The sequence below is a fragment of the Tamandua tetradactyla genome, chromosome 11 (genome assembly GCF_023851605.1).
Source record: "Tamandua tetradactyla isolate mTamTet1 chromosome 11, mTamTet1.pri, whole genome shotgun sequence".
Classification (NCBI taxonomy): domain Eukaryota; kingdom Metazoa; phylum Chordata; class Mammalia; order Pilosa; family Myrmecophagidae; genus Tamandua; species Tamandua tetradactyla.
This window is the reverse complement of record NC_135337.1, coordinates 924,511-951,490: the sequence shown is the minus strand read 5'-3', so window position 1 is coordinate 951,490 and position 26,980 is coordinate 924,511. Positions and strand designations below refer to the sequence as shown.

General features: G+C 42.5%; 1 protein-coding gene across 1 annotated transcript; it reads right to left on the bottom strand.

Annotated features, from left to right (window-relative positions):
* Window positions 1-323: 323 nt before the first annotated feature.
* On the bottom strand, window positions 324-23,218 carry HMGCS2 (3-hydroxy-3-methylglutaryl-CoA synthase 2). Its single transcript, XM_077119724.1, has 10 exons — window positions 23,028-23,218; window positions 17,381-17,835; window positions 13,961-14,086; window positions 12,300-12,464; window positions 10,804-10,969; window positions 7,507-7,677; window positions 6,262-6,368; window positions 5,558-5,683; window positions 2,296-2,407; window positions 324-665 (listed from the first exon to the last, which is right to left on the bottom strand). The coding sequence occupies exons 1-9, from the start codon at window positions 23,129-23,131 to the stop codon at window positions 2,301-2,303; spliced, it is 1,527 nt and encodes a 508-aa protein (XP_076975839.1). The 5' UTR covers window positions 23,132-23,218; the 3' UTR covers window positions 324-665; window positions 2,296-2,300.
* Window positions 23,219-26,980: the final 3,762 nt, after the last annotated feature.

Sequence of the window (26,980 nt, the reverse complement as noted above, 5' to 3'; positions counted from 1 at the left end):
TTTAGACCAGGGAAATGAGCCAAGAGCGGTAGGTTTCACCATCTCTGTTGGCCCTCTCTCCTCCCCTCTCATAGCTCTTGGCATGTGGCAGAAACAGGATGGAATTGACAGGAGACGGGGAATACAAGGGGAGCACTTGGCAGTTTCATGCAGGAGGGCAGGTGTGGGGTCCTCGGAGCCAGGCCATTTATTTGCACGGCAGCTGGTCGCCTGATAAGAGTCAGTCACTATTTTCTCTTTTAAATGTGGTATATTTAGATTTAAAATTTTTTAAAAATCACAGAAAACTTTAAGAAAGGAACAGAGCCATAACAGCACAGAAATCTAATAATAATACTATAATAACACTAAAGCTATAATGAACGGCAGGGAAGTTATCTGGACGTGAGGGCAGCACTGGTCTGTCGCATTTCTGGAGGTCAGTGAGTGCACAGTCAACCTCTCCATTCCCCCATTTCTCTCCTTTGCAAAGGGCCCTTGGTCCTCAGCGTAAGTGATGGCAGCAGGAAAAGGCGTGAAGTCCCTCTGCGGATGGTCCTCACTCCACAGGGCCCGTGCTTATGGGGCTGCTGCCCCCGGTCCATTTACCAACACAGCAGGGACATTTTTGAACGATTTGCAGGCAGGTGCTCGGTTAGCCTACTTTTGCCAGGAACTTCATGGATCTATAGAATTGAAGAAAGGACATTCAATCCTGAGTCTCATCCCCACCCCCACCCCACCTCAGCGACTACCTTTCCTGCGAGCTATGCAGAGGGGTTCTCCTAACTGCACCCCAAGGCCTGGTGGGCTCCCACTGCCACCCGGCTCCCAGCCTGCACCCCTGAGGGAACTGTGTCTGGTGCCATAGAAGCCAAGGCTGGGAGCTGGGCAGAGAAGAGAGCAGGCTAGCTGGCAAGGCAGTGCAGAGACACCCAGAGCTCCTCAGGCAGTGCAGGGACATAAAACCTCATCGCTGTCAGGGAATAGCTCCTGTGCGTAGTCAGCATGAGAAATACAAGAGCCCCAGCTTTTCTTCTTACTTGTGAGAGGCTTATGTTTTATGGGAAGAAGAGAGTCTGATTTGTCAGTGTTCCCTTGGAAACTGTACATTTCTTTCTTTGCTTCTGATGACTAAACTAGGCTAACACGTTTGATAATTCTCTGCTTCACCTGACTTGACCTTCAGAACCATATTTTAAACCATCACAGGGCTTCCTGGGAGTTACCAAAGTCTCCAGGCCTGCTTCCTGGACTTGCCTGTTTTTAGCTGCATGCTGCAGCACTGACCTGTCCAGATACTTGGGCACCTCGTAGGCTCCATCAGCCCGGCTACAATGCTTTCAGGACCCAGGAAGGCAGGCCAGGCACCTGAGTATGTTTCCAGGGGTTAGGAAACACCTGAGGGCACCCTCGCCCTGGATTCTCTCTGCTTCCTCTCGTACTGCCTTATCCATTTATACATTGGCTTTACCTCCTCTTCCCTGCTCCTCACTTAGCCTTTGGTATACCTCTGTATTCTTCCCTCTTCATCTAGCAAAGAGGGAAAAATAAAATAAAAACACAGAAAAATGTATAGGAGATATTTGTATTAAATGGTTCCATTCTGCTTATCTTACCTAGACAGATAAACTGAAACCAGAAATCTGGGGATTCCAGAATTACAAGAATCCAATTCCCAACATTTGATTCTTTTAAAGATACCATAAGGAATTCTCCCATTTCTCCTCTCACTTTGGTCCCTTTCCATTTAACTTTTCTCTTCCTATATCCCTCCCCACTTATTTCCCAAACCCCCCTGCTTCTCTCCTGAAGCAATTGGGTGACATGAGAATTGCTACTGGCCCTTTAGCTTGAAGTCCCCTCCAGCCAGGCTTCTGGCTCTAACAAAACCCCCAGTCACTTTGTTTCCTTATGCATCTGTTCTCAACACACTGGCCTATTCCTTTTTTGCAGCTATCCATTTTTGTTACTATCTCCCCTCTTTGGAGCACTGAGTTCCACAGATTCACAGCCTATGGGTGCTAATTATCTTTCTCGCCTCTAGGGGAGCTTAACGTTTACAGCACATCAGGCTAAACGAGTCTCCTTTCTGATTCACATTCAGGATTTAAGAATCTGTCCCTCCTAGCTTTTGGCCTTCCAGCATAAAGAGCCCTAAGAGTTTTCTTGGTCCACATAGTGCAAATGCCCCATGTCTGATCATTTCAAAGGCTCTGAATCCTCTCTGGCCTGGTTATAGAATCAGAAGTGCATCTGTAACCCAGAGGAAAGACATCAGAGTTCTATGTCACCAACGCTGCAAACCTCACTCACCACCCTTAGACAGGGCGCCGGGCATACTTTCGGCGGTATAGCTCATCCACTCGCTCCAGGTACCAAGTGCCTGGGAAAAGGTTGCTCGTGTCACCAGGTGGTGAGAAATCCACTGTGGAATGAAGAAAAGAGGCTATACTCAAAAAGAGCTATATGGAGGAGGGGGAGAGAAAAATATTCATAGGGATGCCTCCAGTTTCATAGGGACGCGCTCCAGGCTGTGCAGACCAGGCTGCAAGATCACCGATAAACACACCATCTAGAACGATGGACCAGTAGAAGAACCAGAGAGGTGGCGGCCTTGGATTTAGTACTGAATGTTTTGCTCTTAAATGTTTCTTCTAGAGGTATGACTTGTTCCTACAGCAAATGCCCCTTTCCTCCAATGAAATCTTCATCACGTCCTTTTTGCCAAGGTTGCGTCCTAGGTTGGGGCATATCTCAAAGCCTCCTGTTTCCTAGTAGACTTCTCCTTCCTAGCCTCAGTTCTCCAGCTCTGATGGCGTTGGACGGCTCAGTGCTTTGTCCATTCACATTCACCCAGAGTTCTTTTCTGTTTTCTTTCATTGTTTTTTCTCCAACTTGCTCTAACATCCCCTCTTTCCTATTCCAGATGAGATCAATGACCACAGGGTGTAGGTTTTCTGGAACATGACCGGCTTTGTATGTTCTGTCTCCTTTTCAAACCACATTAGAAACCATATACCATGTGCCCCCAATTTTTTGTATTAACTAATTAAATGATTATTCGAGAAGTTGTAGGTTTATAGAAAAATTGTGCAGAAAATACAGAGACCCTATATATCCCTTATTATTAACTCTTTGAATTAGTGTGTTTGTTTGAAACAATTGAAGAATAGTATTATAATTACACTATTAACTATAGTCCACAGTTTGCACTAAGGGTCACTGTTTTTGTTGCATAGTCCTATGGTTTTTTTTAAAAAATTATTCTTTATGTGTCTTCCTACATATATATATTCCTATGTCTATACATGCACACACACAAGAGGCACATACGTGATGTGTATATCGTAGGGAATTTTGTTCACCTCTTGTTTTGGGGGGCAGGTGGGGGCAGTGCATGGACCAGATATTGAACCTGGGACTCCTGCATGGCAGGCGAAAATTCTACCACAGAACTATCCGTGCCCCCCCTTCATTCTTTTTTCTTTAAAAAAACATTTTTTAATTGTATAATATAACAAATGCAAAGCAAAGGAAGAGAAAAGCAATAATTTTCAAAGCACACTTCAACAAGTAGTTACAGAACAGATCCCAGAATCTGTCATGGACTACCATTCCATCATCTTAGATTTTCCCTTTTAGCTGCTCCAAAACTCTTGAGGATAGAAGGAATATTAATATAGTGATTCAGCAGCCAGGCTTGTTTGTTAAGTCCCATTTTCTCTGTTATACCAAATCCTTTTCCTTTAATCCTTCTCCCAATCTATAGGGATCTTTGGACAATGCCTGTTCTCACTTTTTCATGTTGAAGTGTGTCGGCACTAAAAGATAGGGGGATGTAATTGATTGATAATCCTGGTGAGATTGGTCCCTCTGAATTTCAGGGTTTATCTGACCTAAAACCCTCTTGGGATTATATGTTCCAGGGAGGCAAACCTAGTGCCTGAAACCTTATAGAGTTCCAGTTAGAGCCTTAAATGTTCCTAAGAGTCAACAGGAGGGGTGCTGGTTGGGGTTTGGCAAACCACGGCAGTTAGCACTATCTAACTGCAAGTTGCCTAAGAATAGCTTCCAGAATAGCCTCCTGACTTCATTTGACCTCATCCCCAGGAGTCACGCCCCAAGTTGTCAGGGAGACTTTCACCCCTGAATGGCTTGTACCACGAAGGCACTCCCTTTATTCTTACTTTTCTAGATGAGAAGGAAAGTTACTTGCACAAGGTCACACAGCTCTAAATTCCAGAGCTGGGATACTGAGCCCAGACTGACTTGATCCCAAAGCCAATTTCTTGGTCGCTTTGCTATACTGTCCCAGGCCATTTGGTCATAACAACTAAATTCTGTATGTATCCCAACACCTCACCCTAGCACAGATGGATACCTGCTAATGAGAACTTGGGCACATTACTTCAACTCTGGGGCTCAATGCCCTCACCTTAAAAATGGGGATAATAAGATTACCTACCTCATAGGTGGTGGTAAGGTCTCAATGTGTTAATGTACGTAAAGCATTTTAGATCAACACCTGGCTGAATAAACAATAGCTACTACTATTATATAAGTTGAAATGTGCAGTGGGGAATACCATGTCTCCTGCAGCAAACAGTACACAGACATTTGACAGCCTGCAGACTATGGCTAGCCCATTAGGCAGAGCTTCACTTTTGCTCTCAAAATCAACATAATAAACTTAGGAGTTTTGTTCAAGACACTGTTGGTTTCCTATAAAACAGCATGAACTTTGTTTTTCTCTGTATATCATTCAACCCACAAGTATTATTGAGAATCTATCTCCCATTTCACTGTGTCCTAAGAGTGAGAGCGTTACACGTGCTTGTGAGAGCCCTGCCGTCAGGGAGCCAACGGTCCATTGGGAGAAATGAGCACAGGGGAAAGAATAATGAGGAATGCGGCTGTGCACCAAAGTTTACTTGCAAAAACATGGTTACTGTGATTTTGAAACTGCCATCTGGACTCTTCAGTTCTACTTTGGCTTTTGTTTCCTTTTTAGTTGTTGATTTTTAAAGTGGTATTTCATTTTTATATTTGGTGGAGAAAAGCAGTTGGGAGGAGACAGTAATATTTGCTGTAACCTCTTTTTGTGCATTAATTAATTTAACCTGTTTGGCAACACTGCAAACTTGGTATCATTTTAGAAATCAGGCAGCTGAGAAAAGCTCAATGATGCTCCCAAAGACAAACAACTAGTAAGTGGCACAGCTCAGGTTCAGATTTGGATATGTAGCTCTAACCACTAAGCACTTTCAACTGTTGCATAAATAGTACCTTTTGAAGACCATCCTTTGGCTTCAATGGACTACATTCTCTGGTATCTAGTTTTGGGAAGTTAGCTATACTCTGTCCTAAGAAGCCATGTCCTATTGCCTATCTATTCCCAACTCTCCCAAGTTCTTGACCTTCAGACCTAAAAGGTCTTCTCCCAATTATAAATCATAGAAGTCTAGACTCTGGCTAACTTTATTCTAGACTTCCGATGAGTCCCTGACGCCCTGCTGCCAGGATGGAATCTGAGAAGAATCGCCTTCTCCTCCTTTCTTCCCCCCACTTTTCTCACCTTTGTGGTAGAAATGCTCTCTTTGGTTCATTATATCAGTGAACTCCTCGGCAGACACGCGTTTCCGAGAGGCAAGGCGCTCGGGGAGGTCTGATACACTAGACACCAGCTTGTCCAGTGGGGAGCCTGGGGAGGAAACGTGAGATGTTTATACCTGGTTCTCCAACATTGTCACTACCAATCACCAGTCCAATAGAGAGACAGATTTGGTGGGAGCTCATGCCCTGAGGAAAGTGATCCGTGTGTGGCTTAGAATATCATGAAGGTCAGCGGACATACTGTTAACAAAACAAAGGGTCACTCATTAGTCAAGGTTATATCCCACATTGTGTTTAGAGTCACTGACTTGATCACATCATTTATAAAACAGTTAACAAATATTTACTGGTTATCTAAAATCCATCAACTTTTCTTTAACCACGTGCAACCAAACCACGATCATCTCTTGCCCGGACTATTAACTGGAACTATCTAACTTGTTTCTCCATATCCACCTTTGTTCCTCTTCAATCTGTTCTCTAAGTAGTAGCCAAGAAAATTCTTAAAAAACTTAAATCAGATGAACTTAATCCATTGCTTAAACCCCTTAAGTGCCCTTCTTTGCTCTTAACCACAGCATTGTTTAAGATGTGAACCTCAACAGTGGGGAGGTAAAAAGATGGTTTCTTTTTACCAGGTATGATTGGTAGAAAGATGGGACTCACCTGGAGAAGCATCCTGGGACACTCGAAGTGAAAATAAACTTGCTGCCAAACCAGAGCCATAAGAGAAGGCACCAATCCTGGAGCCAGCTATTTCTTGGGCTGAGTGCCTGCCCGGAAATAAATTTTAAAATATAACACATCATAACTATATTCTGTGCTTTAAAGAAACCAGGAAGCAATCGACCCAAATCTAGTCTCAGCCTACCTCATGCAATCAAAAGTAGAATGCTATACCTATACGGACTTCAGGTAGACCCCAGAGACAAGTTCAGCAGGTAAGAAAAATAGCAAGAGGAAAGCAACCAAGATCTAAGGTATAGAAGGGATAGTGAGTACAACAGAATTACAGGGTACAAAGGGACCTTTTCCCCACGAGGACAAGATGAATTTAGACTTTCAAGGCACTTCCAAACGGAGGTCAGATCATTGCACTCACCCTCCTGGCTCCAGCAGTTATGACTTTTGGATCATTCCCTCATCAGTAGCACTTTTTGACCGAGCATACCCATATATATTTTTCCTATGTTATACTACTGTGCAATTATTTCATTATAAAACACAAAGTAGATTAACAGTAGAAATAACAGCTAACCTTTAAGCACCTGCTGAATGCTAATATTTTGTGCATTTTTTGTTTGTTTTTTGCATGGGCAGGTACTGGGAATCAAATCCCGGTCTCCGACATGGCAGGTGAGAACTCTGCCTGCTGAGCCACAGTGGTCTGCCCTGAATGCTAATATTTTAAAATGTGCTTCGGGCAATTAATGTTCACCCAAACCCCGTATTAGGTAGGTATTGTTTATCCATATTTTACAGATGGTAAAGGTGAGGCACGAAGAGGTTGAGTAATTTCCTAAGGTCAAAGCTAATAAGTGATAGAGAAGAGCCCAGGCTGTGGGCTTTTAAGCTGCACTCTTAACCACCATGCCCTATTAAATACAGACATTTTAAATGGTGAGATGCAAACATGAATAAAAGTTCTATGATTTTCTTACACTCAAATGTATCTTGTGCATCTCCTGACGTACATGTGCTTTACTTTAGAGACCACTGTTTAATGCAGATAGTAAATTCACTTATACATGTACCTTTGAAAGGAGTTTCTTTTCCTCCCTCCCTCCTTCCTCTCCTCTCCTTTATTTCATATTTCCTTTAAACTTCAGAAACAGAGCAAGAAGTACTCCTGGGGTTGGCCCCTCAGGTCACAAGTGTGGGACAGAAGGAAGGCTCATGCATGGTACTCACTGGGACAGAAGAGATGCCAGGCACCCATACAGGGATGAGGTGTACATGTTTCCATTGCGTGTGGAGAGGTAAAGGGAGGCTTTGGTTTTCTGGTTGAACATATCAAGTGAGGCCTTTAGAAATGCTGCATCCATATCCCTATTGGTGTAGGTATCTTCCAGCTTTAGCTCCCTGTGAGGCAGTCAGAGGAATAGGTGAGGCAAGAGGCCAGGAGAAGGGCGGGAGGCAGCAAGAGGGAAAGTGACAGCTGGTGGAGAGAAGGCTTCGGAGCACTAGTTTGTTTTGTTTTGGTTTTTTCTTTTGGTAGAATACTTGGAAATACAGAAAAGCACAAAGAAAAAATATCTCCAATAGTCCGACATTCAGAGATAGCACTCAAGTATTATTTTTCTTGTGGAATCCATCTGATTGGTATTTTCACACATTTTCTTATAAAACACACTATTCTGTTTAACATGCTTCCTTCACTTAATATATATATGTGGAATATGTTGAATTTTTTCCCATAATGTGGAATCATTGTCTGTGGCATTATTTTTATTCATTTTTTTTTAAAAGAATTACATTTACTTCATTATTTAAAGGAAAAGAGACTTATGCTTTACAGAGTAGTAAAAATAAACCAGAATTTGAGTACTGGAAATATACTCTGGAAAAAAACTCCTGATATGTATTATTTTTAAAATTAAAACATGTAAATTAAATCTTAATCTGGCACAGTCAAGATATATTTTCCTAGGTCATCATGATAAGTGAAGTAGGCCCAGTGCAGAAGGACAAATACCGTATCATGTTACTTGTATAAAATAAGTATAAAATGCAAATTCATAGTCAGAAAACAGATGCAGGTTCCAGGGCTGGGGTGGGGTGGGGAGCCAGGGTCCATGCCTGGCCCAGAGGGGCTTTGGCATGGTTTGACGGTAAGATCGGGATAGTGGCAGCAGCAGCACAACACAGGAACCACATACCTGAATGCTTCAGGCTCTGCTTGTCACCAGAACAAACACTTTTACAAACCCTGAAGCTGCACAACACAAACAGTGAACGTGAATGTAAACCATGAACTACAGTTAATAGGACAATTACAGTAATATTGTTTTACCAGTTATAACAAAGATGCCACACTAATCAAACTGTTAATAACAGACAAAACTGTGCATGTATGCGGAGGGGCACGTGGGAACTCTGTTCTCTGTGTAATTTTTCTGTTTATCTACAACTGCTCTAATAGAAAAAAGATGCTTCCTGAAGTTACTTTCACTGACACAATGTAATCACGTAAAATATAAATCTGCAATGCCATGCCTATTTCTATAAAGGTATTCAATTTATATTAACATTTTTTTATTCATTTATTTTTAATAGCGTTATTTGTAGAGGCTGCAGAATGGCCCAAGGATGGATGGACTACCATCATACTACATTGAATGCACACATGCTCTTTTAAACATGTAGAATTACTGAGCTGAAAGACTTTTTAGGGCTTTTGCATCACATTGCCCTATTGCTCAACTTGAAAAGTTGTATCAGTTTACACATACACTATTGTCTATTTTTTCATAGCCTTGCTAATTCTCAGTATTTCCATTTTTTAAAATCTATGTTAAAAAAAAGATGTGATGGTAAAGTTCATGTGTCTGTCCAATTGGCCAAGTTATGGTGAGCAGTTGTTTGGTCAAGCAAACGCTGGTCTGATTTTTACTGTGAGGATATTTCATGGATTTAAAATCATCAATAAGTTGATTGCATCAATGGCTGATTATGTCTACAATCAATTGAGGCGATTGTCTTCAACCATGAGAGATTTTCATCCAATCAGTTTCATCCAATCACTTAAAAGGAGAAGTGACAATTTCAGCAGTCAGAAGGGAGAATTTCTATCTCTACTTTAACCAGCCAGCTTCTTCTGGAAAAGCATTGAAAACTTTCATCAACATTCTCAGCCTGCAGCCTGCCCTACAGAATTTGGACTTGCCCATGCCTACAGTTACATGAGCTAATTCCCTAGAGAACCAGACTAATATAAATGGTATCTTGGTTTCATATGCTATGAAATGGTTCACAGCATGCACCTTTAAAAATTTAAGGAAACTTCTTGATCATATCCTTTGCTCATTTTTCTATTATCTTGTTATTGATTGATATCTTCATATATTAATGATATTAAGCTATTATCTTTGGCCTATATTATAATTTTTTAATGGGGCAGATCTTAAGCAGTGTTTGTGCTAATTTTGATGTTTTAGTTACCGGCAGGGTTAATAGTAGTAGTTAGTGGTAGGGGCCCATGTTGGGAGAATGCTTCCAAAGCTTGAAATAAGCAGAGACCATGTACAAAGGGAAAGAGTCCCTTCCCATTGGAAAACTCTTTGTATTGAAGGAACTCTTGTTCCTACGTCTTAGAGCAATATATCTCAAACAGGATTCTTTCTGCTTTTTTGAAATCTAAATAGAACAACTAGATGATCTCATTTCAAAGATGAGGGAAATTGAGGCAACAAACAGACATTAATTGAGCCAGTGGTGAGTGAGAATGGGACCTGGCACACCCCAAGCTGCCGCACTGTGCTATGGTCACCTGCTCCTCTATGACTGTGTCAGTAGAGACTGAGATACTGTAGAGCAGGGACCAGGGGTTCATACTGATCTTGGTTTCTCTAGAGCTTAACACGATGCCTGGACCATAGCAGTTATTCAGAAAGTGTTCACTGACTGAAGATTTAGTCACACGTCCTTTGCCCTCCTTTTTTTTTTTAATTAAAAATTTTTTTTAAAACATAACAACATACAAGCATGAACATTCTTACCATATGAACATTCCATTCTTGGAATATAATCAATGACCCACGATAGCATCACATAGTTGTATATTCAGCACCATGATCACTTCTTAGAACACTTGCATCAATTCAGAAAAAGAAATAAAAAGAAAAAAAACCCATACATACCAGACTCCTTACCCCTCCCTCTCATTGACTGCTAGTGTTTCCATCTACCCAATATATTTTAGCTTTTGTTTCCCTTATTCTTTGAAGTGCTTCTTATTCTTTGAAGTGTACTTCTAGTCCCTTCATTTCCAGAGATGCCTGCAAACTCTCTGTGCCCCTCTGAGATAATACATGAAGGGCCCTAAGCAGACAATAACCATTAACATATGGAAGGACTTGGCATCATTTCTGTTGTGTGGGAAAATTGTCATTTGTTCCCCCAGGAGTTGCTAGGAGTCTGTCTCCAAGACGTCTACTCCTCTTTCCTCAGCCCTCACCTGCCACTTGGCTTCCCAGGAAGGGGACTCACCTGAAGGCCTCCAGTCCCTTGTAGAGACTGGCTTGTGTGTCACTGTTGGCTGACAGGAAGTCATTGAACATCAGGCGTGCCAGGGACTTCTGGACCAACTTGCAGAAGGGTGTGTGAAAAATCACAAACTGGAAATCTTTTAGGGTGAAAGGTTGGTCAATGCCAGCTGGAAGAGAAAGTATGCAATAAGGATGTGTCATGATGGATTAGTCATTTAGACTGACTTCTCCAAGACCTCAGCTGTGCTTACGGATACTGAGCCTCCCCAGAGAGCTGGCCTTCCTCTAGCAAACACACAAAAGGGGAAGCAGGTAAGTTTGTTTTTTCGTTTCCCAAGTATTTACAAAGCACTCTCTACATATAAGGAAAGAAGGGAAGGAAACAAACATCTGAGGATATACTATTGCCGACCTCCATCACAGATGCTTTCAAGTATATTAACTTATTCTTTCTCCAGATCATTTTCTTCAATTTTCAGAATGGGAAACAGATTCTCCAATATATTAAATCATGTGTCCAGCTTTGGATTTAGATTCGCTCTGACTCTGCGTTCTAGACAGTCTATGAAAATGAGGACAATGAAACTTCTGCCCTTAGGAAAGTTTGTAATTTAGAGCTATGATCCAAAGCAGCTTCCTTCAAATTCCACATGAGAATAAGGTGTAGAATTAAAATGTTACAAGAATTCAGGGGAGGTGAGAGCGATTAGCCAGTAACAAATTTACAAGGGATGGACAAAGGCAGAGAAGTCCAAGGAGACTCCTTACCCTTGGCTATTGCCTGTGCAGCCACGTCCCACCCAGTCCAGTGCAGCTGGAAAGGGTAAGAAGCGGCTCTGACATCCCTAAGGCATCCATGCTCTGATGCTTCTTCACGTATCTCTTCCCACATTGAAACCTGTCTTTTGCAGGTGCCCATCTTGGCATGGTAAAGCAGATAAAATTCCTTTTTATTTTTTTTGAAGTGGGTTTCTCTGTATTTTAAAAATAAGACTTATCTGCTTCTTTTCTTATTATGAAAATAATACATATATTTTAGCAGAAAGTTCAGAAATTAGAGGTGAACTTGTAACCATCCACCTATCTAGAGAAAAGTCACTGATCACACTTTAGTGTATAGAAAATATAGGTAAGAGTTTTCAACATCAGCCAGACTTGAAAAGATGGCAAACTACAAACCCAGGGCTAAATCCCTCCTGACTTAAATAGAAGCATCTGCCTTCCAACAGCATCTGCCCAGGTGGCTGGCACTCACTGATTTTATACTCCTGGGTTTAGTTTCTTTCATTTAGCAAGTCACAGAGAATTTTACACTTGAATTGGGTTGACTTCCAAGTGGGTTTTAGCATAGTTGGGGGAGAAGGTGTAAGACAGGATACAAAACAATTCTCTTGACATACTTTTTCAAAGCAGGAGACGAGATCTTGCCTTAAGTTTTTGGGACAAACTCTTGGCCTCGTAAGGAGGTCCTCCACTCTCTACCCTTGGTCTCCGTACCTTGCTTCCACTGGTTCTGGATTTTTTGGCGGTAAAATGCATAACATCGATCCAAGGCCCGAAAATAGCACTGGATGGAAAGCTTTCCATCCACCATCGGGTACTCTGAGGCCAGGTCTGGTTTGTAGAAGTCATAGACGTTCTCCATGTGGGTTCCCCTGAGCCCTGGAGAGGCACACAGAGGGATTCAGGGACTCAGGGTGCAGGTCACCTCGAACAGAAGGAATGGGGGTACCTTGTTCAGAAAGCCTCCTGGTCTGTACCTGCCTCCCGTGCCCAAGCCTCTGCCCACTCACCATCCCACATGATCAAAGGGAGTTGAAGAGATTGTATCACATAGAAAGGATTTCTGTTCCCCTCTCCAACCTACGTAGACTTAGTGAACACTGGAATAAAAGCCAAAAGTCTCAAAGGAAAGCCTTTCACTTTATAGCCAGTTATCTTCGTCTTCAATTGTCAGGTTCATTCCCTAGTGGTCCTAGAGGGCATCTAGACCGTTCATTCCACCCGTCATTATTCCATGTTCCTAGACGGCATCTAGACCGTTCGTTCCACCCGTCATTATCCCGTGTTCCTAGAGGGCATCTAGACGTTCGTTCCACCCGTCATTATCCCGTGGTCCTAGACGGCATCTAGACGTTCGTTCCACCCGTCATTATCCCGTGGTCCTAGAGGGCATCTAGGACCGTTCATTCCACCCGTCATTATTCCGTGTTCCTAGAGGGCATCTAGACCGTTCATTCCACCCGTCATTATCCCGTGTTCCTAGAGGGCAACTGGACCGTTCGTTCCACCCGTCATTATCCCGTGTTCCTAGACGGCATCTAGACGTTCGTTCCACCCATCATTATCCCGTGTTCCTAGACAACTAGACGTTCGTTCCACCCATCATTATCCCGTGGTCCTAGACGGCATCTAGACGTTCGTTCCACCCGTCATTATCCCGTGGTCCTAGAGGGCATCTAGGACCGTTCATTCCACCCGTCATTATTCCGTGTTCCTAGACGACAACTAGACGTTCATTCCACCCGTCATTATCCCGTGTTCCTAGAGGGCAACTAGACCGTTCGTTCCACCCGTCATTATCCCGTGTTCCTAGACGGCATCTAGACGTTCATTCCACCCGTCATTATCCCGTGGTCCTAGAGGGCAACTAGACCGTTCGTTCCACCCGTCATTATCCCGTGGTCCTAGAGGGCATCTAGGACCGTTCATTCCACCCGTCATTATTCCGTGTTCCTAGAGGGCATCTAGACCGTTCATTCCACCCATCATTATCCCGTGTTCCTAGAGGGCAACTAGACCGTTCGTTCCACCCGTCATTATCCCGTGGTCCTAGAGGGCATCTAGACGTTCGTTCCACCCGTCATTATCCCGTGGTCCTAGACGACAACTAGACGTTCGTTCCACCCGTCATTATCCCGTGGTCCTAGGGGGCAACTAGACCGTTCATTCCACCCGTCATTATCCTGAATGTGATCGGACAGAAACCAGAAACCTCAGTGATCCCTGACTTCCCTTCTTCTCTGCTCTCTGCTTCTTCTCCTTTTAAGGCAAATGGCACTGTTATCAATCCCACACCTCATCCCTGAGTGGCAGCTGTGAATTTGGCTTGCCATAGGCAGCCGCTTGGTAACATGCATTCACTGTGTACAGCAAACCTCGCTCGAGGGCCAGAGGAGCCTTGGGCCCGATCAGCATCGCCACAGCTCCGGCCCCCCCGGTGGGACGAGCGGTGCCACTCTCATAGACGGCAATGTCCCCGCAGACCACCAAGGCATAGCGACCTGGGAAGGGAGATAAGAAATAATTATCACTCCTACTTGATCCATGGTGAACAGAGTGCCTCCTGAGTGCCAGACACAATTTTAGGGGCTGGAGACACAGCAGTGATTAGAAGCGAAAACCCCTGTCCTCATGGAGTATAATGAAACTCATCATGACGTGCTGGAAAAGCAAAGTTAAAACTCACTGCCCTGTCACAGATTCAGAATTCTGCCCGATGAAAAATTTGTTGATTGGCACTTTGGGAACCATTTAGGTTTGTACAGATCGCCTTATCTTAAAATTCTACGATCCGTGATCTGAAATGCCTTCCATATCATAGAAGGCCAAGGGATAGGGAGGGAAACAAACATTTGAAATACTAGCTAGACACTATTTATCCTCAAACAATCCTCAAAGCAATGCAATCAGTGGGTGCTATCTCATTTACGAATGAAGACATTATCTCCCAGAGAGATTAAATAACTTGTCCACACATATCATGAATGCAGGATTTGGTATTCAACCCAATTATGCCTGGATCCTAAACTGTTTTTGCTTTGAACTACGTGGTTTTGCTTTGCCTTGTAAAAAGAGTCTCTGTCGAGTTTCTGCATTTAAGGTGGGTGATGCGTGGGAGCTGTAATAGTGAGACAGTTATGCGATAGACAATGGTTGACCTGACTTCTATTTGTTCCACATTCATTTGCTGAAAGTGCTTTCCCAAACACCTGAGTCAATGAGAGAGGTGTGGCAGTAATTTTTATATTCTATCTAACCTCTAGGAAGTCCCCAGGATTCATCCAGGCAACGTGTTAGGATCCACATTTCTGTATAATATTTAATCCTCCCGTAAGTTTTCATACCAGATAATTCTCCTTTCTTTACAGAAAAACAAACAAACACTTGTTCAGGGTACACAACTAATAAGTGGTAGGGTAAGGAAAAAGACAAGCCATGTAATAGAAATATGGTGAATAAATACGTAAAAAATCATACACCTTCTCTTATAATGGCAGAAGGCAAATCAAAGACACTATTGTTTTACTTATTAAATTTATAAAGAAGATAATGTTTAATACTATACATTATAGGAAAGTAATTTCGTGCAAGATTTTGAAGAGCAATTTTACACATGCTATCAGATTTTCAAATCAACATACTTTTGATCTTAAAACTCCATTTCTAGGATTCTATTTTCGCAGCCCATCACCACAAGCATGCAAAGCTATTGTATGTTGTTCATTGAAACATTATTCGTAATTGCAAAAACTTATGGCAATCTAAATATTGAGCAATGTGGGACAAATTAAATACGTTTTGGCATATATATGCAATGGAATGCTATTTGGCTTTTACGGGAATGTTGTAGGCTTTATATGCAATGACACTGAATGATTTCTGAGACATCAGAGAGATGAAGAACCACGAAATTGAATAGATGCCTATATGTGTCTGCAGGTCCCTAGAAAAGTCCTTGGAGACTATATAAGAACCAATCCACAGTGTTAAATTCTGGGGAATAGTGGTGGAAATGACAAAGGGGACTTGTTCCTCACTTTAAAGTCTTGTGTATGTGTATACATGTTTTTTCTTCTTTCACCATAAATTTGTATTGCTTTCATACAAAAGAAAAGAAAAGATGGAGCTTCGGGGCAATCTGAGCCTGTGCCATACCTTCCTTCCTTCATAACCTGCTCTCATCCCAGGACTGGTTCAGAGCTCCCTGGTGAGCCCCAGAACCACCCCTCCCAGCTGAGGTCCCCAGGGGGGTGGGTGGCCAAGTCAGAAGCAGAGGTATAACCCACAGCAGAGCTTTTCTGGTCTTGGCTGCCATCATGTCCAGGATCTGTGGGTCCAGACATTCAGGACCTCACTTAGATATGCTTTTCACCTTAATGCCTACTAACAGTTTGCATTAATTTTTATTATTTATTTTTTATTTTTTTACTTTTTGGCTAAGACATCCATCATTTTAAAGAAAGATGCATTTGCATTTCTCTCCTGAAGAGAGGAATCACCTTGTAAAATCTCTTCATTTGAAATGACATGCTTGAATTGGAATGACTCTTGGGAGTTATTCGTATAAGCTATTTTCATAGTTTCTCTGCATTTTGTTAAAGCTTCATGAATGCCCCTTGCCTTTTATTTCCATACTCCAACTAAATGTTTGGCTGGCCATATGGTTGGTGGTGAGTATAGCGTTTGCTGGAGAGGTAATAATCAAGAACCAAGTTGGAAAAGCACTAACTGTAAGAATGGATCTGATTTTGTAGGGACTGAAACATCCCAGATCAATGGATCCTGAATTGACAAGGAGGCAATTCAGGTAGTTAGCAGAGTGAGAATATGGAATTGCACTGCCTGGCTGCATGAACAGAGACAAAATGGTAAACTGATCTTGGCCTCTTCTCAAAATGAGGGACATTAAATTAGATAACCTCTAAGATCCCTGTTGGTGTTAAGACTATTATTCTATAATTGATGCACATTATGATGTCTGAGGATTTTAATCCTAGTTTCCAATTTGGTAAATACAGAGTTGCTTGGTGTCACTGTTCTTTCACTTCTCTATGATTTATGTCGTTCAGTCATCTGAACATCCCTGCCAGGAAGGTAGACAAATAAGAAACCTGAGGTTAAAAAGGTTACAATACTTGTCAACAATTATTGATAGAGCCGGGGTTTCTAACTCTCCACTTGTACTGTTTTCCTTGGACTTTTCTTGTCATCACAACAGGGTTTGCTCCTACAATGCAGCATTGAGGACAGGTATATAAGATACAGGGTAATGTTAGCATGCTAAGTTAGAAGGAGTTTTCTAGGAATTAGACAAGGGAGAAAGAGTAGAAATAGTCTGTGCAGCAGTCCATCCTGTGATTCTTTGGACCTATTTATACCAGGGTATTTCCCCCTTTACATCTAAACTTGTTTAACTCTCTTCACATAACCCATCTGTCTCTCAGAGATGTAGGAGAAGCTTGAGTCACAGGTGAAATGGGAAATGCATTGGATTTGGTTTGGTGTCCTACCTCTGCCACTCACTTTGTGTAAGATACTGGATCCTCCATTTTCTCATCCATAAATCACATCTAACACCCACTTCCTAGGCTGTTATAAGGACTAAATGAATGGCTTATGTGACCATGCTCTCTAACTATATGGGACTACACAATCTAAGTGATTAGTACCCTTGTGGTTTTTGCATGATAGATGAATAAATTGTCCTTCCTTGTGTAAAGGCACCTGGGGAACTGAGAACAAAACTGGGAGGATTCAGCCTTCAACCCCAGATCCTTTCTCACATAAGCACGTACCATCCCAGGAGCTGGACTCCATCCAGTTGGCAGCATTGAAGAGGGAGGCAGTGCCTCCGTAGCAGGCATTGGTGGTATCGATGCCCTCAATGTCGGTGTTCCCTGAGTCCTGGAAGAGCTCCATGAGGACTGTCTTGACGGCCTTGGATTTGTCGATGATGGTCTCGGTGCCCACCTCTAGCCGGCCCACTGAGTCCCACGGGAGCTGTGTGCGCTCCATCAGCCGCTGCACCACCGTCAGGCACAAAGAGTTAATGTCCTCCTGGACTGAGCAGAAGCCCATTTCGGTCTGGCCCAAGCCTACTGTGTACTTTCCCGCTTCCACATTGTTGTACTTCTCCAGGTCAGTTTGGTCCACATATTGTGCTGGGAAGTAGACCTCCAGGGCCAGGATGCCCACATCTTTTGGCCAAGTATCTGTTTTGGCCAAGGGCACAGCAGAGACTGTAGAAAACCTGCAGTGGAGATAACAATCATAATCCCACTGCGGGTCTCTAGCCAGTTTCCTTAAAAGACAGTGATGCACAATCATTTTATTCATTTTTTATGTATTTTGAAGCCATGTTATCAGATACATACAATTTAGAATTGGTATATCTATCCATTCAATTGATCCTTTTATCCTTATCATATGTCCCTCTTCATCTGTAGCAATACTTCTTGCCTTAACTACTACTTTTCCTGATGTTAATAAAAGCATATGGGCTTTTTCTTTTAAATCAGTGTTTGCATGGTATATCTTTTTCTGTCCTTTTATATTTTCAATGTGTCAGGGCCTTTCTATTTAACATGCATCTCCTGTAAATAGCTTATAGTTGGGTCATTTTAATTTTTAACAATTTTTGCAATTTTGTGTTTTGTATTGATTCTGTAGTTGGAGTATTTAGTCTATTTACATTTATTGTAATTACTCATATATTAGAATTAAGTTTGCTGTCTTGCTATTTGTTTCTATTTGTCTCATCTGTTCTTTGCTCTTTTATTCCTTCCTTCCTGTCTTCGTTTTTATTGAACAAGTATTTATTATTCCATTTTATCTCCTCTATGAGCTTTTAGTTATATGCATTTTGATATTTTTCTTTTAGGGATGACTGTAGAGATTACAGTACACATGGTTGGCTTCATCTAAATTAAATTAGTACTTCTATTATTTTCTGAACATTGCAAAACCTTACCTTAGTTTAACTTCATTTACCTTCTCCTTCCCTTTGAGCTATTATTGTCCTATACCTTATTTCCACATAGGTTATAAACCCCATAGGGCTTTTTATTTTTTATTTCACTCATTTTTAAAGTGTCCCTTTCATTATCCCTTTTTCTCTTATTTTCTTTCTTTATATACACAAAATCAGAGTCTTTGTTTTTCTACTTTTTAAGGAATTTTCTGTTTGATTGCACCTTTCTGTTTGATTTCTGCTTCTCCTGATTGGGCCTCCCAATATTTATTGAGCACATACTCTACACCTAATATTGTGCTGGGTTCCAGAAGCACAATAGCAAATAAGGCACCTTTTGTGACCATTAAAAGGGTACAGTCTGGTGCAGGAGGCTGGCATTTTTACTGGAAAACACACAGCAGAACAGGCAGAGGCTGTGGAAACAGATGGGACAGAAAGAACAATTCTAAACAAGGGCAGAAGAAAATAGGGGGAAAGTTCCCTAGAAAAGGGGAAAGATTATTTATTTCCTGATTCCACCCATCTCTCTTCAAGTCTTAATCTTAACCCTCCTGATTAAAATCTTTAGCTTCTGGGGGTGGGCCACAGTACCTCAGCAGGCAGAGTTCTCGCCTGTCATGCCAGAGACCTGGGTTTGATTCCCGGTGCCCACCCATGCAAAAAAAAAAAAAACCAAACAAATAAATAAATAAATAATGGGGGGATGCATGTTAAAAAAAAACAAACAAAATTTAAAAAGGAAATTTTTTAATCTATAGTTTCTCCTCCCAGCTACAAGTACAGACCCAAAGTCCACCTTCAGATGCTGTATGAATGTATTCAAAATGTCGTCACTTTTCATTTCACAGGTGGTGAAACCAAGGCACACCCTGGTGAAGCTGTGTGCTCAGAGTAATGCATTTAGTTATATGCATATATATATTTAGAAATATTAGAAATATTCTGTCCTTTACTGGCAGAGGTGCCAGCCCAGTGTGTGTGGCTAACTCTCAAGTGTGGCTCCACATTCCTTTGACATGTATTGGGTCACACAGAGAAAATTCCCTACTATGGAAGAGTGACAGGATGGCTCCACAGATCAATTTAGTTCCATGCTACAGAAGCTACAAATTATACCAAATACCCATATCATCTTTAGGATCCAGGTTTCTATGAGCCCCCACCTTCCCAACAGGCAGATGACTCTGAAGAAGTGTTATGAGGCAAAGGTAGATCAAATGATCACAAGCTAGTGAGGCAAAGTGATGAGAATGCAATAATAACCGATAAGAGAAGTTTGGAATTGAAACTTCTCCCCTATTTATTTGGTGCCCTCCAAATAACTGGAGTTTGAACTCTCAAATATTTATGGAGCTTCCCTACTGCCTAGGAGCTAATGGTTAGCCAGCTCTTGGTTCTAGATGTGGCTGTCTTTTCCCTCAGCCTCACTGGCACTCTGCCTTCTCTGTGTTGACTCCCTCCCTTTCTTCACAGTTAGAAATCCAACGTTTCAAGAACAGGCTCCAACAATCGGCCCTTCTTGTAACAAGAATCAGTAAACTTCTGTAACTATTTTAGGGGGAACTACTTCTGGAAATGAGTTCCAGAGCCTTGAAGAAAAGTTATTTTGTAGAGGCTTCCAGAAGCATCCGAGTATGAAATTGAGAGTACCTTTCTTATCTTGCGCTTTCTGTAAAGAACAACCACTTTGTTCACGTTAATATTGATTTAGTTTTGGTATTACCTGGTTCAAGAAGATGCACCAAGCTTCTATGTCTTTACTCTACCTTGCCTCTTTCTATTAAGTTTCAAAATGAGCTATTGTGTGCCAGGTGCTGTGCTAAGGGCTGTGGAGGAGGTGGTGGAGAGAGGCAAAGAAAAGAGGAAGGCAAAACAATTGCCCTCAAATAGCTCCTTAAAACCAGTGGGAGGGATGAGAAAAACACACATTACCCAACTGCAAGGTGGAATGGGATAGGGGCTGCAAGAGGGATATGTACAAAATCCATAGGGGTTCCTGTAAGTGCGAGGATCAGGAGAGACTTCAAGGAAGACACTGCACTTGAAACCAAGTGTGGGAACCTTGTGATCCCACCAAGTGTGGAAACCTTGTGATCCCGTCAAGTGTGGGAACCTTGTGATCCCACCAAGTGTGGGAACCTTGTGATCCCGTCAAGTGTGGGAACCTTGTGATCCCACCAAGTGTGGGAACCTTGTGATCCCGTCAAGTGTGGGAACCTTGTGCAGGTGAAGAAATGGAGAGGGTTGAAGGGGCAGTGGCCTCAGCAGAAGGGGAATATTCCATCAGGAGTATGTGAGGGATGACTGGATAGTAAAGGTATCTGGAGCAGAAGAGTATGTGAGAGAGTAAGGAAGCAACATGTGAGGAAAGAAAAGTAGGTTGGGACCTAAAGTGGAGAACACGATTCGTATTTAATTTTGGAGGAGCAAAGCAGATGCTGAGACAAGAGCAGCTCTTGGGTGAGACTGAGACCTGATGCAGGTTGAAGCAGAAGGGTAAACCATACAGAGAGGAGACTCTAAAGGGGATCTGTGTACCAGCTCAGGCCACGGGCAGCCGCGAGTGCACTGAAGGTGTTGGAACCAACAAAGTCGAAGGAAGAGTAAGTTGGTGAAGAAGGAGCTTTGTCTCCTGGTTGGAGGTCAAGGGTTGCTTATTGAAACAAGTAAATCCACTTCAATCCCTTCCTCCCAAACACAGATTAAACATTCTGAGCTGGAACATTTGACCTATACTCACAGGTTTGACAGGGGGGTAGGGAGAGGGGCAGGCAACGGTAGAGTCATGAAGAAATTGCGTAGGCTAAAGAGCTTCACCACTGTGTTCCCCCACTTACTACCCTACATGTCCACCCACCAGGCTCCCTGGGTACAAGGTAAGGGCAGACACTAAATCTAAATAGTTTCTTTTGAAGTCTTCATGGAGTATAAAGTGAAACCGGAAAGGAAAGAAAGACCTTGTTCTAACGTGTAGTGGTGGTTTAGGGACTAGACAATCACACCTATTTGCCCAGGAGTCAGATGCATTTAGTGATGCTATGTGACCATCAGCTCTGGGATACTGCAGCACTTGCACCACAACTGAGGGGGGTTATAAAGAAAAGGAATGCACGCACGCTTCTGTGCCCAAGCACATGCACACACACAAGTCCTTATCACTGTGTCTCATTTCCTCCTTTCCTGAAATGGGAGGGTAGGGGGAACAGGTTTCTTGTCCTCGGTCCTTTCAGAATCTTTCAGCAATGACCTAAAGCAGCAGGTTTTGCTAACACTGCAGCTGACATTAACCTCTGAGGAGCTGGGTTTGTGAAGGTGGGATGGTAGTGGAGAGGAGGGCGTCATGGACCCTGGTAGTCAGACCCAAACCACCCTCTGCTTGTCGCGAGTGGGATCAGAGTGCTTGGCTAGCAGTTTAGGGCTGGCAACTCGAAGTCCCCAAGATTCTTGAGAGCCGCAAATTCTGCGGCAGGCAAATTCCCTCACTTGGAGCCTTCCAAAGGGCTGCAAGCCCTGAATTCCCATTTCTAAGAAATGCAACCCCAAAGCGTTGGGACACCAAAGCCTTGGGACTAAGTGTAGACAATTAAAATGTTGCTTACTAAAAACCAGCAAAAGCACGTCAATCCCTTCCTCCTAAATACAGATCAAATTCCGAGCTAGGGCATTTGACCTGTGTTTAGAGGCTTGGCAGGGAGTAGGTAGAGGAGGGGACCACGATATAGAGCTACCTTTGTTTCTTTTATCTTCATTTCAGCCACTAGTTCATTTGAAACAGCATTTCAGAACTCCACATCCTTCCAGTCTAACTTCCTTCACAATGGACAAGGCCATGTTACTCTTCTGCCCTAAAGAACAGCCTGAACTGATAGAAAATCGCTTGCACTGTGAACTGTGCATGCTTGAGTGAGCCACGGCAGTTGTTAGTTTTTACGAATGTTTTTGATGTTAGGAGATTGGCGCTGAAATTGTTCAAAGGTCTCAGATCATGCCAGTGGCCGCTGATATCCTGGACTTGCTGTTCTGTTGTGTTTCTTCCTTTTCCTTTCTCTCTTCCCTCTCCGATTCCCCCATTTCTCAGAAATAGAATAAAACCAATCAGTCTTTTAAAATTATTTAGTATTGGATTGATAGTGGCTTTCAAACAGCTCATTTTGGTAATTCTCCAAATTCTGCAAATCTAAAATTCTCACTGCTCTGTGGGTGCAGCACAGTGACGGATGCTGCTGGGAAAACACAGCAGATGCCAGAGGTTGGGGATTCCGGAATTCTGTAGCCGATTGGAGCTGCTTAGAGATAAGAAAACTGAGAGGCTAAGATCTGAACTTGCTGGTCTGAAGTTGTGCAGCAAGCCCTGCCACCTTTTGACTGGGATTCGAGTGATTTTTCCTCTGTGACGTCTATCTTTTGCTGTTTCCATGCTGCTTCTCAAAGAGTGGCCTGTGCAGTCCCCCCAGGGCAAAGCAACTCACCTTTGGTAGACTGCTGGAAGGATACGAGCAGGGGTGAAGGATGCTTTCTGCACCACTCTTCTCACTTGCAAGACCCTCTTCACTGGAGTCAGCAGGCGCTGCATTTCCAGAAGAGCAAACAGAAAGCTGGGCAAGTCACAGCTCCTGGGAGAGGTGCCCAGCAGTGCCCCAGCCGGCTTTATAGAGCCTGGAAACTCCTGCCTTAGCAAGCCCCACCCCTGCTTTTCAAGGCTCCATGTGTTTCTAAAACTGGGCCAAAGTTCTCACTTAGAGAAGAACATGGGCAAGTTAAGGAAAAGATCATCTCTCTAACATGCACATGCCTGTTCTTCTCCTAGGTGTGTGGGGGCAGGATGGCTGTGATTCCTCCTCTTGGGTTTTGGGGCAGCTTTATTTCTGCCGAGCCATGTCAGGAAGTCATGACTTTCCTTGTTATAAGTAACCCTGTTTGGCCTGTCTTGGACCATGGCTCCTCAGTTTTATCCCCAACATCTCAGATTTATTTTCACTTGATGTCCTGAATCTTCTCTATGGCGCTAGCTATTATTATTTTAATGTATTATGCATAAGAAAAATCTTTCAAAACCAAAAGGAACAATACCTAAGAGTCACCCCCAGAGAACCTCTTTTGTTGTTCAGATGTAACCTCTCTCTCAAAACCAACACGGCAGGTTGGTGCCCTCCCCACTGCATGGGACATGTCTCCGAGTGATAAGCCTGGGTCTGGCATTGTGGGATTGAGAAAGTCTTCTTGACCAAAAAAGGGGAAAGAGAAATTAAATAAAATAAAGTTTCAGTGGCTGAGAGATTTCAAATAGAGTCGAGAAGTCATTCTGGAGGTTTTATTCTTATACATTATATAGATATCCATTTTCAGGTTTTATTGGGTTAGAATAGCCAGAGGACATACCTGACACTGTTGAACTGTATTCCAGTAGCCTTGATTCTTGAAGATGATTGTATAACTATATACCTTTTACAGTGTGACTGTGTGATTGTGAAAACCTGTGGCTGACACCCCTTTTATCCAGGGGATAGATGTAAAAAATAATGACAGAAAATAAATAATAAAGGGGGAGATGTTGGGCATGAGATGTATTGAGTGTTCTTTTTCACTTTCATTTTTATTCTTATATGCATTTAAAATTTTTTTTATTGAGAAAAATCTTCACACACATATTTTCTATACATGGTGCACAATCGGTGCCTCACAATATCACCACAAAGTTGTGTGTTCATCACCATGATCATTTTTGTTGGAACATTTGCATCACTCCAGAAAAAGAAGCAAAAAGAAAAAAGAAAAATTCATACATACCATACACCTTACCTCTCCCTCTCATTGACCGCTAATGTTTCCATCTACCCAATTTATTTTACCCTTTCCCCCCTAATATTTATTTTTATCTCTATTATTTTTACTCATTTGTCCACACTCTGGATATAAGGAGCATCAGAGACAAAGTTCTCATAATCACACAGTCACATTGTAAACGTTACATCTTTATACAGTTGTCTTCAGGAATCATCAAGGCTACTGAAACACAGCTCAACAGTTTCAGATACTTCCTTCTAGCCACTCCAATACACCTTAAACTAAAAAAGGATACCTATATAATGTATAAGAATAACCTCCAGGATAACCTCTCAACTCTGTTTGAAATCTCTCAGCCACTGACACTTTATTTTGTCTCATTTCTCTCCTCCCCGTTTTTGGTCAAGAAGGCTTTCTCAATCTCTTGATGCCAGGTCCTATCTTATCCCAGGCTTTCTGTCCTACGTTGCCAGGGAGATTTACACCCCTGAGAGTCGTGTCCCATGTAGGGGGAGGGCCGTGAGTTCAACTGCTTAGTTGGCTTAGAGAGAGAGAGACCACATCTGAGGAACAAAAGAGGTTCTCTGGAGGTAACTCTTAGGCGTAACTATAATTAGGCTTAGCCTGTCCTTTTTAGGAATAAGTTTCATAGGGGTGAACTCCAAGATCAAGGGCTCGGCCTATTGACTTGGTTGTTCCCACTGCCCCTGAGAATATTCTCCAAATCGGGAAGTTGAATGCCTCCACCTCAAGGGGACCCTGTAAATAATTCTTTATTCACTGTCCAAATCACTCTGGGATATATTGGGGCATCACACTAACCTGGACAAACCAACAAAATCTCACTCCCTATTCAAGATTCCATGTACTTATGGTGTTCAACTGACCATAAAAGTTAAACTAGTAAATGCACTATCCAAAATATAAATTTTGCACCAAAATAAATACCTCACTCTTTAGTCTCACCCAGAAGTTGAGTTTCTAAAATATGGATAAGGATATCATCCTTTACCCGGTCCTCCAGAATAACTTAGTCCTAACCATACCATCTTCATTAATACCTCTGTTGAAGTCTGATCCCTTTTTCAACTTTTTAAACAGTCCCTGTAAGGGGTACTGCTCACTTTCATAGCCTCAGAGCTCTAACTTTGAGTCTCAGGTGTCATGCATTTTTTTTGGAGTAATGAAAATGTTCAAAAATTGTGGTGATGAATACACAACTATATGATGATACTGTGAACCATTTGTGTTAGTTAGATTCAGTTGTCAACTTGGCCAGGTGAGTATACCTAGTCTTGTTGCTGCGGACATAAGCCAATGGTATGTGAACCTCATCTGTTGCTAATTACATCTGCAGTCAGTTAGAAGGCATGTCTGCTGCAATGAATGACGTTTGACTTAATTGGCTGGTGCTTAAATGAGAGAGCGCCAAGTAGCACAGCCTAAGCAGCTCAGCATTCCTCATCTCAATACTAGCAGGTCAGCCCAGGCCTTTGGAGATGCAGAAAGAAGTCACCCCGGGGAAAGTTGTTGGAACCCAGGGGCCTGGAGAGAAGACCAGCAGAAACCATCTTGTGCCTTCCACGTAAGAAAGAACCTCAGTGGAAAGTTAGCTGCCTTTTCTCTGAAGAACCAACAAAATAAATCCCCTTTTATTAAAAGCCAATCCGTCTCTGGTGTGTTGCATTCTGGCAGCTAGCAAACTAGAACATCATTGATTGTGTACTTTGGGTGATTATATAGTATATGAATATATCTCAATAAAATGCATAAAAAAACAAAGGGGATGACTCTTTTAAAAGTAGCCCTTCATGTTCATATCTTTATTGTCAACACATATATTTGTATAGCTCTAGACACTTTCCTAGTGGGATATATTCAATGATGCAATACAAGTACAAGTTTCAGAGAGTTGACTCAGTTGAGATATTTTACAGATGGGGCTATAGATATGTCGAGGGGGGAAATGACTTTCCCAAAGACATATGGCCTAGAAGTGGTAGACTGGGGACTTAAGCATATCTTTTGACCCCACATTCTGGTCTTTCCACTTTGTCCTTCTACTTCTCGATGAACAGTTTCCTGCCCTGTGATCTCCTAAATACTTATCTTCCTCCATAGCTCTCTCAGGGCATGGATGCTCCTCTATTTTTTTTTTTTTTTGCGTGGGCAGGCACTGTGAATCAAACCTGGCTCTCCAACATGACAGGCGAGAATTCTGCCACTGAGCCACCATGGTCCGCCCTCCTCTATCTTTTATGAGGGTCGTGTATTCATTCATCAGTTCACGCAGTTAACCCTCTGTTTCATAGGCTCTGTGGAGGTCTTAGAGAAGAACCAGAGTGGCTCCTGCTTTAGGGGAGACAGAGATGGCTTAATGTTCCTAAGACTAAAGAACCTCTAGGTGACTCCAGAAATCCAAGTCTCCTAAGTCTTCCATCATCTTTAGTGTCCTGTTTTCATATAACTCAGTGCCTACCTGTCTCCCAATCTCGTATCTCCTTTTGTCACCCCTTAAGTTTCCAGTTGGTCTTTTTGCAAAGCTTTGTCTTCAATCTAAAATTATGCACTTCCCATCTCTCCCCTGAAAATGTTCTTTGCTTCTTGTTCTGTCTGAAACTGATTTTCTTCTGCATTT